Source organism: Astatotilapia calliptera, chromosome 22 (genome assembly GCF_964374335.1).
Source record: "Astatotilapia calliptera chromosome 22, fAstCal68.1, whole genome shotgun sequence".
Classification (NCBI taxonomy): Eukaryota; Metazoa; Chordata; class Actinopteri; order Cichliformes; family Cichlidae; genus Astatotilapia; species Astatotilapia calliptera.
In genome coordinates this window covers 12,211,365-12,226,074 of record NC_137442.1, presented here as the reverse complement: position 1 = coordinate 12,226,074, position 14,710 = coordinate 12,211,365, and the positions used below count along the sequence as shown (strand labels likewise).

Genomic DNA, 14,710 nt, shown 5'->3' with positions numbered 1-14,710 from the left:
GCCGTAAGGTCACGTAAGGCTACACCGCTTCCCCATCATACACTGACAATTTATTGCAAGTCAAAACAAAAACAAAACAATTCTGGTATGTACAGGCTAAGAAAAGGCAAATCTTAAAAAAATAAAATAAAAAAAATACTAGTCAACAAGATAAAAAACATTTACAAACAACAATAACGGATAATTTTCCATTTTCCATACTTTAAACAAGTTTAAAAAAAAAAACAAAAACAAACAAACATTCAAGAAATAGTAGTTGCTGCTTTTTCTGTCTGGGAGTAAGATGAAAAGATTGTGAGCCATATCTCTGGGATCAAGGATCCTTAATAAAAAGCTTTGGGACAATTACATAAAGCAGCTAAAAAAAAAAAAAGAACCAATCAACAGCTCATGTTGGAACTACATGAGCCAATCGTGTGCTTTCACACTGAGGTTCATGGCTGCCTCAACACTGCAGTAAGTACACTTTTTGCTTTTCTCTACTAACTGCATTTGTCTAGAGCTGCGATGGGTCGAGCCAGATGTGTTCCTTATGTCTGAGCCATTAGTGAGACCACAATGTTATGAAACGTTGCACAAGCATAAAGGAAAAGCTTTTGTACATGCACTCTTTGTATCCCAGGGACGTTATTTTCCAGACTTTTAAAAACAGGGCTCACTGCTTTCACTCTTGGATCTCTAGAGCAGACTGAGTTCTACCAAATACCGCTTAGACATATAAGCTCAGACTCCCTGAGTATAGTCACAGCACAGACACGTGCATGAGTACCCCTTGGCAGATACTTGGTGCTGTAAGGAGGATTTTGTAATAGCAGTTCATTGGATGGCTGTGGTCCTGACACACTACAAATAGTCATCCGGTATGGGCTCCATATCAGCAGCAGAGAGTCGGATGGTGTTTATGTCCCCTGTGGTCTTGAATGTGTATAGCTCATTGTCAATCATCCTGCGGTCCTGGAAGCCGAGGCTGTCCTGTCGGTTGATGGGAGTACGTGGACGGGATGGTATGAAAGTCTCAGAGGGATCCATAAACATTTTGTCCCCGGGCTGTGGATCTGGTTCTTTAATGACAGGCAGCGCTCCATCAGCGGGGCCTGTGAAAGTGCGGTAGGTGTCTGTCTGAATGCCGTTATACTGGTCTGGAAACGCCTCGCCGTGGCTGGAGTTACTCAGCAGATGGCCATAGACCATCGTTTCATCTATGGAGTCATAGACGTGAGATTCATTTTCAGATCTGGTTTTGGTGAAGTGCATGTCAGATGGCCGGAAGATATTCCCTTTGGGCATGTATATGGACGATCCCCTGTTCCTTTTTTGATTTTTCTTTTTCCTGTTTGAAAAGATGAAGACAAACCAAAGGTTTATGGTCTAATAATGCCACTATGAGAGACTATGCATAAAAATGTCTGTAAATTTTTTTGTTTGTTTGTTTAAACTTAAATTCACTGGTTTTGCACAGAGGCAAAATTATAAAATGTGTCCATATACTTTGGACTTAACTGTGTGTATATATCAGCAGAAACAGCAAATCAATGGTTTATCTTACAGCAGCTACATTGTTCATATTTATTTTACACTAATATGTCATGACTGCAAAAATAAAAGTTGGTATTAAAAATGGTTTGTGTTCCTATTTGGGCAAAAACAACTTTAAAAAATATATAAAGAAAATATAAAGTAGATAAAAAAGGATGAAAAACTAGGTAATTTTAAGTATGGCTCAGTATCTATTCTGAGATTAAGCACATCGTTACTGATAAATGTAATCACAATGAGAAAAAGTAGAACAAAAAAATTGGGGTAGTGGATGTGGTTTATGTAAAAAAAAAAAAAAAGGGTCATTTTAGACAATTGCTTGGTGGTTGCCAGGCAACAGGATGGCCATGCATAATTCAGCTTTTGTGGATTTAAATGACATGTTACTGTTATGAAGTAAAAGTGATATAATGCTTTTATGATGTGTTTTTTGCATAATTGCAAAAAAAAAGTAGTACTTTTAGCCATTTTGCAAGGTGGTTTCTAGGCAACATGATAACTGTGTAAAATCTGATGTAGATAAGAACCTTCAGCGGCCGAAGATGTACCTGTATGCTAAGTTTGGCTGCTCAACTCCTGATGGTCTAGAAGGAGTTTGCAGCCAAAGAAACAAACAAACAAACAAACAAAAAACCAGACACACAGACAGAGATTTCTTTCTAACTAACACAGCCTAGTCTCAGGCATTTTTTAGGCTACCAGTGTTTTGCTGCAGGTGTACTCACTTTGTGACAATGCATACAACAGCTAGCACTAGAAGCAAAAACAAAATAGCTCCTGATATCCCAAGGACGATGGGTAAGAAATCTGTGGAGGAACAAAGCAAACACTGATTAGATTTATGCCCCTAAGATGTTTTGTGTATGTGAATGTGCAACAGTGATAACTGCTTACTCTGCTTCCTCTGCAGATTGATTGTGGTCAGTGCACTAAATTGACGAGTCTCTGGTTCACAGTTGGACATGTTGAGATAGAAACTTTCACCCACCAACTGTTCCACCACCAGCGGATCATTTTCTGAAATACTTAGTTTCAGCTCTCTGTTCTCTATCGTCCTCACATCGATTCCTGTGTGTCCCTCTTTACATTGAGGCTGTGTGACGTTAAAATTGAGCTGTGCTTTGTACTGGTTGGGCAGCGTGACGATCCAGCTTAGGGTGCGGTAAGATTTCATACCCTGAGGCCAGTTGGGGGTCGCCAGCAGTGTTGGAGACATCGTGTCAGGACTGACCGTGTAAATAATGGTCTCTGAAAGAGGGAAGGAATTCATATCAAGTCTAAATCCTGGGTGTTTTATAAATGAAAATAAATAAATAAAAACCCATCTGTGGTGCAACACTGCCTCTGCGTGGAATTTTAAAGTACAATAGCCGCGTACTGCAGCATGTTGTTGTTTAGTCTCTCAAATAAATTATTTTGTTCATTAACTAATTATTGATTCAAATTTCCTTCATCTTAAGGTAATTCTTTAAAATGACTTCTTTAACCAAACTCAAACAACAGAAGACTACAGAACATACTGGATGATAAAACTAGTCACTTTTTACAGATTAGCTCATGATTCAGGTCATTCTCACTTTTGAGTCCTTTTCAATGTTGAATTTGGCTTCTATTATATTTACCAAGCACGAATGCAATGTTTTAAAACAGTCAGACAACAAATAAATGAAGCCATTATCGGGGGAAAAAAATCATAATGACCAGTTATCAGCATTTCTTCTAAATAATATAACTGATACAATTAATGAGTAAATATGTCTGGGCCTGGGTTTTTAGTAAAAAAGAAAAAAAAAAAAAAAAACCCAGGCAGGAGCCCAACAATACATATTGACATTTTACCTGTGATCTCCTCGCTGACGCTGATATTGAGGAAAGACCCCGTCATCCTGCTTAACTGCTGTCCCGGAGCTGTGATGGAGATGTTGGCGTGCACTTGGATTTTTTGGATTACGCCATCAAAGCAGAAATTTCCAACAAAATTGCTACCCTCTTCTTCTGCCAAGTGCAGAGAAAAAGGCTCTTTACACTCCTGGCTGGGCAGGGACTGCCGCAAACTTCCTTTTGGTGACACCAGGTCCCACGTTTTGGTTTCGGGGATGTTGAGGTGCCAGGTGAAGCTGTCGAGGGGCATTGGCAGGCAAGGCTCCATTGTGGACACAGAAAGTGTAGTCACCGGGCACGACTCTGTGTTCTTGCAGTCTGTCATCCAAAAGCATGAAGTGAGATCCATGATATTAAGTTTCCAAATAAAGCACAACTTAAATAGTAAACTTTTTTGTTGTTGTTGCAAAAGTTCTTATTTAAACCAACAGAAGGACTCTTGATGAGCTTTTCTTTGAAGTCTCAGAAATAAAGCTAATAAACATTTTTCTCAAAATATCAGTCTATCCTTTTAGACTTTAAATTGACTATTTAACTTAGATTTAATCTTTTCTATACCCAGGAAACAGAGATAGATCTACTGTCATGTATAAGAAAACACATTTCAGGAATGAGAACTCTCACCAATAACTTTTTTGGCAGTCAGGCGTATGTCTTCATTTGGGCAGTCGAGGAAGGACAGTTTGGCTATTGATCCCGCAGTCACATTTATCTTCTCTTTAACCTCAGAGTTGATGCTGATCTCACAGTAGGAGTCAGAATTTAGATTCTCAATCTGCAGGGACACTCCCGGGTCTTTGGTTAGATCCACGGTGCACAAAACTAAAATGCAAATAAAAATAATACATATAGATAAAGATAAAGGTAATATATTCAATAAAAATAAATACAAATAAATAAAAACAAAACATGAAAAAAAATAATTTTTCCCCATCTAGATGTGAAAATAATGTGGGACATGACAAAGCAGAGACACCATACTTCATCTATTTTTCTTTGGCTTATCTGTGGTCACAGCAGGAGTTGGAGCTCATCAGAGCTAACATAAGGTCAGATATGGGCTACATCTTGGACAGGGTAGCAGTCTATATGGCTAACATGGAGACAACCATTCACTCTCGCATTCACACCAATTTAGAATCACTAATTCACCTAAGACACATGCCTTTGGAGGCTGGAGTGCCCAGAGAGAACCACACAGAAAGTGCTCAGCTGACCGGCGGATTCAAAACCTCCTTGCTGTGAGGCATCTATCAAATGGACACTAAAATTTGTTCTCTTCACATCCTCATAGGCATCGTAACATTTTGCCACATTGTCTCCAGACTCGTTTACGCTCATCTCATGTCATCTGTTGATGACACATATGAATGTACCATCGTGAAGGACTACACTGCACTACCTGTGTAAACCTGAACAGGCTGCAGATTTGCTGAAGAATTTTGTTCCCAAATTCACAATGAAAACATTCAGTGTGCAAACAAAATGCCTGTTTAGATTCGGACCCTTTCTACTATGACTTCACTGTAATGGGTTGTTGATAAAAGTGTTACACAGTCTCCATTTTATCTATATTTTGGTGTTAACATGATACTTGCATAATGTAATGAACTTAAGTTTAAATAAATGGAATTTTTGCCCATACAAATTCCATAAACTCATCGAAAAACATAAATAATTACATTACAATATCTACCATAGTTAAAGGAAATGACAGTCATGTGATAGACACATAAAATAGCTTGATGTTTAAAAAAACAAAACTGTGTACGAGTCCCAGCTGTTTATGTTTTAACACTGTACCTGGACGGCCGCTCCTCACCACAGAGACGCTGTAGTTCAGCGTGAGACCTGGCAGCGTCGTGTTGGTTTGACAGTTTGTCAGCACCATGTTGAAGTTGCCCTGTTGATGCTCCGGCTGAGGATCCTTTAGAGCTTTGGTTACCGTCTTGGCCCCTGCCTGATACTCCACCGTCACCTCTCCATTGTTGAGGCACTCGGGGGATGTGACGTGATCAAAGAGCACGGTGTAGTTGTGCATCCCGGGCACCGTGAAGCTCCACTGCATCTGCATGTTGTCAGGGAAGTCTCGAGGAAAGTTGGCTGTCACGAGTGTTGTGTCCGATACACCTCGTGGTAGGTTGACCCCCACTATCGCGATCACTAAGAGTAAAAAGAAAAAAAAAAAAAAAAAAAAAGAAAGCAGCGGACACTGAAGTTAAAAAAAATATCAAGATTTCATAATATTTCATAAAATTTTAGAACACAAAAACTCAAAACATTAATTCTAACCTTTTCATTAATTTTTGCTGTTGTAGTTATGCATTCTTTATGATTAAATAATTCTTTATGGTTGTGAAGTAAAACAGCGAGCAACTGACACCTGAACTATACCAAATCTCTATACAACACCAGGTCAGTGTTATAAATCCCCATTGCTTTGCAAGTTATTTGGACACTCCTGTGATTCACCTGGTAGAACAGGCAACCTGAATGCTTAAGGCCTTGCAGCAGTATTTTGGATTCATCCCAGACCATGCTGCATTTTTTTGTCTACTCTGTGCTGCCCTATATGAATTAATGTATAAACAAAAAAAAATAAAAGCAATTCATTTAATAAATAAAAGCCCAGATTTTCATGGAAAACATAATATTTTACAAGTGGCAATATGAGACTATTAACTATGGTAATGTTTCTAAAAAGTGTTTCAGAATCAGAATCATTATAAGTTCTCTACTCAATGATTTATTGTGCTCTCTGTCTTGTCTGAGGTTTTTTTGTAGATATAAAATGACTCACTGTTTGTCTCAGGCCCGCCACTGAGTTTGAATTCAAAAGGATCCATCTTTGCATTCGCCGGCACCTTTAGAGACACGCGGCCCCTGTAGCGACCCTGGATGGCGGTCACAGATCCTCCCCTGCAGAAGGTACCAATATTTGCCTGCCCGCGTAAATAGATAATAAAAGAGTACTTGTGCTCATCCGGGCATGTCTCCTCACTGGAAATCTGTCTCAGTCCCTGTTCTGGGAAGTCCAGTTGGAATGTGTGAGTGAAATCAGTTTTCAAGTCCCAATTGAAGGTCCGGTTGAACTCTGGGAACACCGAGGACTCGGCCTGAACCGGGTCACCAGAGAACGGGGCGTCTGTCCAGATACAGATAAAACAAAAGAGATGGTGAGTTTCCAATGGCTTTTCCCCCTCACTCTCCAACCTTTCTCCAGGTATCTCAGGCTCTGGAGGTTAAGTTGATTCTACTACATGCTCCCAGTCTTTACCATTTCCATTGTACACTAGTTCTATTCTGATAAGCACACAGCAATGTTTAAACGTCTAATGCGACATATGTCAGTCATAGCACAAAGTCCACTTGCATTAATTTTTTTTAAACCTTCAGCTTTGTCTTTACCTGCAATCACTGTTAGCTTTAGCACCTCTTCATGTGTAAATTATGTCTAATCAGCTTATGACCGCTTTAAAAATTTAAACATGCATTTACTTTCTGTCATGATCATTTCTAGGCCACTTCATTAGATACACCTACAACTGCTCTTTAATGCAAATATCTAATAAGTCAATCACATGGCAGCAACTCAATGAATTTGGCCAAGTAGACCTAAACGATGATCAAAACGACTTGCTGAAGTTCAAACTGAACAGAATGGGGAGGAAAGGTAATTTAAGTGGCTTTGAATGTGGTATTATTTTTGTGTCAGATAGGCTGGTCTGAGTATTTTCGAAACTGCTAATCTGCTGGGATTTTCCCACAAAACCATCGAAAAACAGATAATATACGGTGAGTATCAATGTCTTTTCGGTGCCAGAGGTCAGATAAAAATGACCAGCTTCAGTTAAAACGACTGCAGAAATATGCAGCGACTGCGCTGCAAATCAACTATGACACATCAATTTTGGGACTAAATCTGTTAGGAATGTTTCCAGCACTATGTTTCAGAAAAGCTAATAAGCTAATCAGCTCATCATGTATTTTGTTCACATAGTCATTTACAGGCGCAGAATGCTCCTTAGGTATCTCATGAAAACTAGATGATACCCCCCACGGAGGATTCCCCAAGCTGGCCAATCATGAGAAAGTGCCCTTTTAGATAGGAGATGTTAAAGAAACCAAAGCTAAACTGATGGATTGCACAAATTTACGGTCTTGGACAAATTAGACCTTAAGACCTGACTTCACATATTTTAACTCTACATACCAATTTCTCTGTTGACCTCCACACTGAAGACATCTTGAGGTCGAGGGCAGGTAAACTGTACTGAGACGTTGCAAGGAGATAACAGCTTTAGGGTTTCAGGGTAGCATTTGTAAGGTGCCATCTGACACACGTTGCAGTCGAGCTCTTGATTCACCTTCGTGATGATAATTTTGGTTTTCTTGATTTCAGAGGCCACAGACATCATTCTGCTAGCTAAAAACAAAAGGTGCACAAGATGGTGAGATGCTGATCCAGCTGAAGATAATGCAGCTCTATACTAGTCTGATAAAATATTCATATTAGACAGACATGAAATAATTTACGGGTGGTTTATAGTTGTGACCTGGAGTTTATATGCTCTCATGAGCATAAATGCACTGGCAATTTGGGGTTTTAATGATTTCTTGGAACAGTTCCTTTCTAGGGTGGAATAATTGGACAACATACATCTTTAATTACTTTAAAAAAGAAGAATTGGGTGCACAAGTTTGAATTTATTTTGGATTTTCTCTCATCCACACAGGGTCAAAAGTATACTTATAAGATCAAATGTATACATACACTCCCACTAATATTTGGTTAAATTACTCCTTTCATCTTTAACCTAAACCAGATGCTTTTGGTTTCCATCAATAAGCTTCTGGCACAAATCTGTCTGGATATCTGACCACTGTTCATGGCAGAATTGGTAGAAGTGTGTTGGAGTGCATGAAAACTCCTAATCACAACTTTACATCATTAACACCTTTAAGCCAAATCAGTTCAAGAAAACACTGCTGGTCAAATATTCTTATAAAACGAAACATTTCCAACAGCCTCAGCAGACCTTTAACGAAATAAAATAGAAAACTAATATTATGCTATTTGTGGTTCAATTAAGAAGGGAGACATAAATATATTTATAGTTGATTTTTCATAAAAACATAATTAACATTCTACTTATTATTTATTTATTTGTTTTCACACAAAATTTAATCAGGTATAGCATATAATTTATTTTAGTATAACTTTTTAACATTTGGCTGGGGACAAGAAACAAAGCTTAGCTTTGCTTTCCCTATTAATCATTGTCCAAGTCAAATATATACAGATTATAGTAACTACATTTGAGTTATAGGTCCTTAGCTGCAACTGTATAAAGAGGCCATGATTGAATCATTACCATTTTAAAGGATTTATCAGCCATTGTTAAGGATATGTCTCCATAAATATGTGCTATGATGTTTTTTCTTTATATAAAATGAATAAAACATCTTCCTCTGCGGGTTCTAGAAAGTGTTCAAACTTGCCTCTCTCTGTTGCTTTGACATTAAATGCTGCCGACTCCAGTTTTTCTCCTTTGGGCACTTCAATAGTCACAGTCGTTGCTCCAAGCAGATTCAGATCAGACACTGTCCCGCCTTTGCAGTAGTTGTTACTTTGAATTTCGCCACTGCGTTTAATTGTACTCACTGAGTACTGATAGTCATCTGGGCAGGTCACCCCTGCAGAAATCTCCTTCAAACCACCACCAGGAAAGTCCAGCGTTAATACAGTACTCTCTGGGACACTGATGTCCCACGTCAAGGATCTTTTGAAGGCATTAAGTTGGTCGGGAACAATTTCTGCTGCAGAAGGTTTGCAGGAAGTCTTGGTGCATTCTGGATGAAGAAATTAGGAAATATTTTAATTTCACATGATGGCTGAGGAGGATGAAATGTGAAGTTTTCCATCAATGAGAGCAATGCCAAAGTAAATGTAGAAATACATGCAGAAAAAACATCATAGATAAATGCGCAAAAGTAGTATTTTTGCAACAAGCTGATTCCTAAAGTGCTTTTAGTCAAAAACTTGGCAGCATGCTGCACAGTGTGTTTTAAAGAAATGTGAGGAAACTGGGTCACTTGGGATAAAATAAGTGGAAGTGGAAGGTCTAAAAAAAAACCCCAATCAAACAAACAAACAAAAAACTACAGTGGATGAATAGTATCTGAAGTTCATGTCCAGCAAAGACCTAAAACAAGATTTGAGAGATCTGGCTCTCCGGTTGATCCGTCTACTGTTCAGAAATGGCCTCAGTGGAAGAGTAGCTATTAAGAAGCCATTCTTAAAGCAGTGATACAGGGATAAAAGGCTGAGGTATAACAAATTACACAAGCACTTGATTGACAATCATTGTAGGTCTTACGGAGTGATGAATCCAGATTTGAAAATTTTAGTTTAAATTGCTATCAATATGTACGGAGGAGGTCATGAGGGAGGTACAACAGTGAGCATCTACAGCCATCTGTAAAACACGGTGGAGGCTCTGTCATGGCTCGGGGCTGGATTTCAGCCAGTGGTGTTGGAGATGTTGTCAACATCGATAGAATTATTAAGAGAACAAATGTTGATCCACCATGCAAAACCTTTTGGAAAGCAACTGATTGGCTTGATTTTTTAACCTTTATTAGTATATTAATTTATTTGTCACAGCTCCAGCAGCTCTCACCTATTGTCTTTTTTATCTTCACATTGAACCCGTCTTGTGGTTTCGGGCAGCTGAACACCACTGACAGTTTCTCAACATTGTTCAGCGTCTTTTCCGTGCTGCAGGTGAGAGTGGGGCCTTCAGCGGTGCACACTTCACACACTGATTCCTTCGGGTCCCTGCTGAGGACCATGGTCGTGCTGGAATCAACGCTTATGACCTCAGTTTCTAAACAGAGTGAAACACAGAGTGAGACAGAGGCCAGGGTTGAGTTGCACCAGCTCTTAGCCAATCCCTTCACAGGGTCCTTGTAATAGAGTCCACCATTAAAGCTTTAATTCAATTACTCACTTTTGCCTTTAGTGATGGATGGAAAAACTATGAAGTGTGCTGCCACCACTGGCCAGCTTGGCTCTGTCTACCAGCACCATTAAACCCCACTATAATCTAATATCTTCAGACCCACAAATGGCAAATTACAGGCTTTATCTTCTTTGTTCACACAAATCATCTGCAAGTAGCAAGAAACCTATTTCTATGAAAGACTGAATGCAAATAGGAAATAGGAAATATTTAGAGCAAATGCACACAGTTAAATCATTTTTTTAAATCTGACCGATTTTTGGTGACTCATTTTAAAAGTTTTAAGCTATAATTGGGTTACTTAACAGGTGGTGCAGCTCCAGTTAAACCCAGCATTAATCCTATGGAGCTTCTAATTAAAAGAGAGTCTATATTTAGCAAACAGTTCTTACTCAGTTGTGTGACAGAGGTCTGAAACAGCTCACTGACCACCTGAGCCTTTGGTTTCACTTGCAGAGACACGACAGCTGGATTGATCAGATACAAACTGTTCACAGAACCGCCTCGACAGTACTGAGTTTGGGCCTTGCTGCTGGCTATGGATGTGGACACAGAGAACTGATGTCCATCTGAGCATGGCTGTGATGTGTCCGTCAGCCCTCCTTCGATGATGCTCAGGCGCACGACTGTGTCCTGAGCTGCATTCAGATTCCAGGTGAAGATTCTGGCAAAGTTAGTCAGGATGGATGGTTGAGTTTGCAGAGTTGGTGGGCTGCAGGCATTTTCAGTGCATTCTGGATTTCAGTCGAAGACAAGAAAAGATGCACAGATGGGTTAAAAAAAAAAAAAAAAAAAGGTACTCACACCTTAATTATGCTTAATCTGCATAACACTGAAAATGTCTTTAGAAAAATTAGTAAATGAAAAACCGTAGATGCCACTGCTATATCTAAGTGGATTTGCATTCGAGCTTTGAGCTTCTATCACAATAGAAATAACCACCAATTGACTTGACTGGGGAAAAAGAAATTGTTTTCTGAGGATTAATTAGAAGCAAATTAAAAAATAAAAAATAATAATGGAAAGTCTCAATGCAATAAAATGTCAGGGTAGGAAAAAGCTGTGAAAGTAGAGGCTCCTGCACAGTGGTTTTTTACATCAACGAATTATCTATCCTTGAAGCTATGATTAGACCAAATGAATACTTACTCTACATTTGCCTTCAAAGGGATAAAACACTTTAAACGAGGTCTGATCGAAGCTGAACGTGAGTAAACTCACCGATGGAGTGAGCAATCGTCACAGTGTAAGACTGCTCGACAGGCTGGGGGCAGGAAAACTCCAGTGTGGTCTCAACTTCAGGTACCAGAGAGAGAGAGGAGTGGCAGGGAAGCGGTGTGCTGTTCACCTTGCTGACGATACACACAAAACATTTTGGCTGCTCGGTGGACACTGTCACATTCAAGCCTTTGTCTGGTCGAACGACCTCCTGCTGGGATTCTGGAAATCAGATCCAATAATGTGAATATGCTGTAAACTAATCTTAAGAGAAGATCAACAAATGCATAGCTCTACAGGGATAATTATATCAGACTTTAGTCACTTTGGTTCACCCTGAAAGATAAGATCCCATAAAATGTACACATTCATGTCCACCAGAAGATGTATTTTTACCTAAAAAGCCACAGTCAGATTCAGATTAGTTTATTTTTTATATCTATGACCAAATACTTGTGGTCTTAATGATATATAAAAGAAACAAACACATCCTTAAACAGTCCAGCTGATTTTTCTGTTCATGCCTGAGCAAACACAGCAGCTCCAGGCACACCTATTCCCATGCACTGAAGTAGCAGACAAGCGCAAATTAACTGAATTTCGATAAACGTGAGTCACCTAGTGAGTAAAGAGAGGGTGAACCAGTTTTAAAAAGCATAATGAGGTGACTCTCCCGTTGTTTTCTCCTGAGAATGTTTTTCTAACTCTGGGAGAAGCAGTTTTTCTCCACAGTAGCAAGGCTTTTAAACCAGATGTGGTTACAGGTGTTGTTTTTGGTGGTCTTTTCTATTTAATCATCCTGTTTCCACAAACTTCTGTGCCATTTCTACAGTTCCTGACGTCAACATTGCATAATTTTGGCACATTCTTTGCCTGCACGTTCATGCTAGTCTATCCCAGAGGTTACTCTACTCTGCTGGAATTAGATCTGGTGACTGAGGATGCCACTTCATCATGACTGCTTTCATGATCGTGCTCAGAAGCTACTTTTTGTTGGTGACTTGGTGTGTTAACATGATGCAAGCAGCTACTGGAATATTGTAACCAGCAGCCATTCTGGTATGAACACAGTTGGCAAAAATACCATAAATGATCAAAGTGCATCAAAAACACCATCCCCACATCACCAGCCCGGACTGGTGACTAAAGGCAGGCTGGGTCACTGGATTCACGCTGCTGATGCCAAATAGTGACCTTACCATCAGCCATGTAAAGAGTAAAATCTGGAGACTGTGGTGCTGAAAGCCCCTGGAGATCAGTGAGCCCAGATGGACTCAAACCAGCTCGTTAGGCACCAACAATACTCTCTCATTATAAATGTTTTCCCCATTCTGATGTTTAAAGTTAACTGCAGCTCATGACCTACACTGAGGTGCAGCTACATGACTAGCTGGTTGATTAGATAAGAGTATGAATAGGAAGGTGTACAAGTAACACACTCCATGTGAATATTTTGTAACGTATGCAAATAATCAGGGAAGTTCACACACCCTCATATATTACAAAGCACACTTATTCCTACAGTTACAAACTTACTGCCCTGCTTCCCATCCTCTGCAAATATCAGAACTCTTCTCTTAACTTCTTTATTTTCTGCCTGTTATTTACTTTCACCAAACTCTGCGAAATGCGGATTGACCTACTTCCTGATTTATCCTTATTTCACATCAGTTCTATGAATGGAATTCAAGAAATTCCACATTTACTCACATACCCTCCTACTCTGAATGAGGTGAAACCCTCACATGTGCAATCACATAATAATCCCTGCCTGGACCATATCTGCTAAAAATATCAAGAAACCTAATACTAAACATACAATCTAGGATTTAAAACCAAAACAAGCGACAAAATAAATATATTTAATTAATCCTCACTCTCAAAGCAGTGAGCATAATGTTACCTCTTCCTCTCTCTCAAGCTAAAGCAAAATAAAGTCCTTCTTTAACCTGAACCTGTAACAACTAGTCCACAAAGGGCTTCTTGCAACCGTAAACAGTGGGTGTGTTGAGAACGTCACACCGTCCAAAGTTATTTAGAAGTCATTTTATAAATATGATAAAAACCCTTTTTTAAAGTTAAACTTGCTGATGATGATTTCAACCCACAAAACCGGGAAGTTTACATCTAGCATAAAACGATTATTTAAAAACAAAAAAACGAGCAACAGATTGTTGGTCAATCATTAATGAAGTCGTGATGAATTCATGCCTCCAGGAAGCTCCATAAATGCCTCATAAACCTTTTTGAAAATGGAGGTCTGGAAGTGGGAGCTATGAGTGGAAACGCGCTCCAGCCTCAGTCATGTCTGAGCTGCCTTTAATGCTCGTTATTATCCTATCATTTATTGACACGGAGCTTTAAGCACAGCTTCGCTTGAGTGCATCTTTACAGCAGCTCAGCGCGCGCTCCTCTCAGCTGTGTTTTTGACCCATTTGGCGCAAGAACGCGAAAAGAAGCCACGCTTTTGACACGAGGACGTTTCGTGTTTTGTTTTGAAGATGCACGTAGATTCAACAAACAACACAAAATACTGAATGAGGTCGTTTTTTCCCCTCACCTGATGAATCCAAGACTGCCAGAAACAGAAGCGCCAGGAGAGCGCAGGTCCTGCAGAGCCGCATGTCCTCAAAAAAAATAATTAAAATAAATAAAATAAAAGCAAAATAATTTTAAATGATTGTTTTTGTAAGTTAAAAAGATAATCTAAAATCGCCGCCTCTCTTTCAGATACAGCTTACAGCTGCATTTCCAAACGTTACAACAACAGCAGCAGCGTCGCTGACAGCCACTTCCTGCTCACGAACACTTGCGCGCAGCGGCACAGAAGAGGGCGTGGACCGCAGGTAGAGTACCTGTCCAAACTTGACAGGAAGAGCAGGCCCTGCCGCTGTGCCTTTAAGCAGGAACACTGCAGCGATAGCGCACGCAGTCCGGACTCTTAGATTAAGACGCGGGTCCTCTTCTGACTTCCCTTGCACTGTGTGGGACAATGAGCGCCCTATTTATAAGCAGCCAAACATGCCAAAGATTGTTGGCATCGTGCTGTG

General features: G+C 39.7%; 2 protein-coding genes across 2 annotated transcripts; both read right to left on the bottom strand.

Annotated features, from left to right (window-relative positions):
- Positions 1-28: 28 nt before the first annotated feature.
- On the bottom strand, positions 29-7,839 carry cdcp1b (CUB domain containing protein 1b). Its single transcript, XM_026156000.2, has 8 exons — positions 7,631-7,839; positions 6,218-6,562; positions 5,221-5,580; positions 4,042-4,239; positions 3,376-3,735; positions 2,431-2,784; positions 2,262-2,343; positions 29-1,330 (listed from the first exon to the last, which is right to left on the bottom strand). Exons 1-8 carry the CDS (start codon positions 7,833-7,835, stop codon positions 844-846), a joined length of 2,391 nt encoding a protein of 796 aa, XP_026011785.2. The 5' UTR covers positions 7,836-7,839; the 3' UTR covers positions 29-843.
- A 900-nt stretch (positions 7,840-8,739) lies between these two features.
- Positions 8,740-14,486, bottom strand: LOC145423418 (uncharacterized). The gene is made up of 5 exons (XM_080295844.1): positions 14,221-14,486; positions 11,664-11,882; positions 10,835-11,176; positions 10,101-10,307; positions 8,740-9,270 (listed from the first exon to the last, which is right to left on the bottom strand). The coding sequence occupies exons 1-5, from the start codon at positions 14,282-14,284 to the stop codon at positions 8,846-8,848; spliced, it is 1,257 nt and encodes a 418-aa protein (XP_080151970.1). The 5' UTR covers positions 14,285-14,486; the 3' UTR covers positions 8,740-8,845.
- Positions 14,487-14,710: the final 224 nt, after the last annotated feature.

Bases quoted from the DNA above. Each gene is read 5' to 3' on its own strand.
- cdcp1b (XM_026156000.2), bottom strand. From the start codon at position 7,835: ATGATGTCTGTGGCCTCTGAAATCAAGAAAACCAAAATTATCATCACG. The intron at 5,581-6,217 runs GTGAGTCATTTT...TTTTACTCTTAG, and splicing joins TGGCGGGCCTGAGACAAACA to TGATCGCGATAGTGGGGGTC. The intron at 1,331-2,261 runs GTGAGTACACCT...CTTTTCAAACAG, and splicing joins GTTGTATGCATTGTCACAAA to GAAAAAGAAAAATCAAAAAA.
- LOC145423418 (XM_080295844.1), bottom strand. From the start codon at position 14,284: ATGCGGCTCTGCAGGACCTGCGCTCTCCTGGCGCTTCTGTTTCTGGCA. The intron at 11,883-14,220 runs GTGAGGGGAAAA...TCTGATTTCCAG, and splicing joins GGCAGTCTTGGATTCATCAG to AATCCCAGCAGGAGGTCGTT. The intron at 9,271-10,100 runs GTGAGAGCTGCT...TTCTTCATCCAG, and splicing joins GAAGATAAAAAAGACAATAG to AATGCACCAAGACTTCCTGC.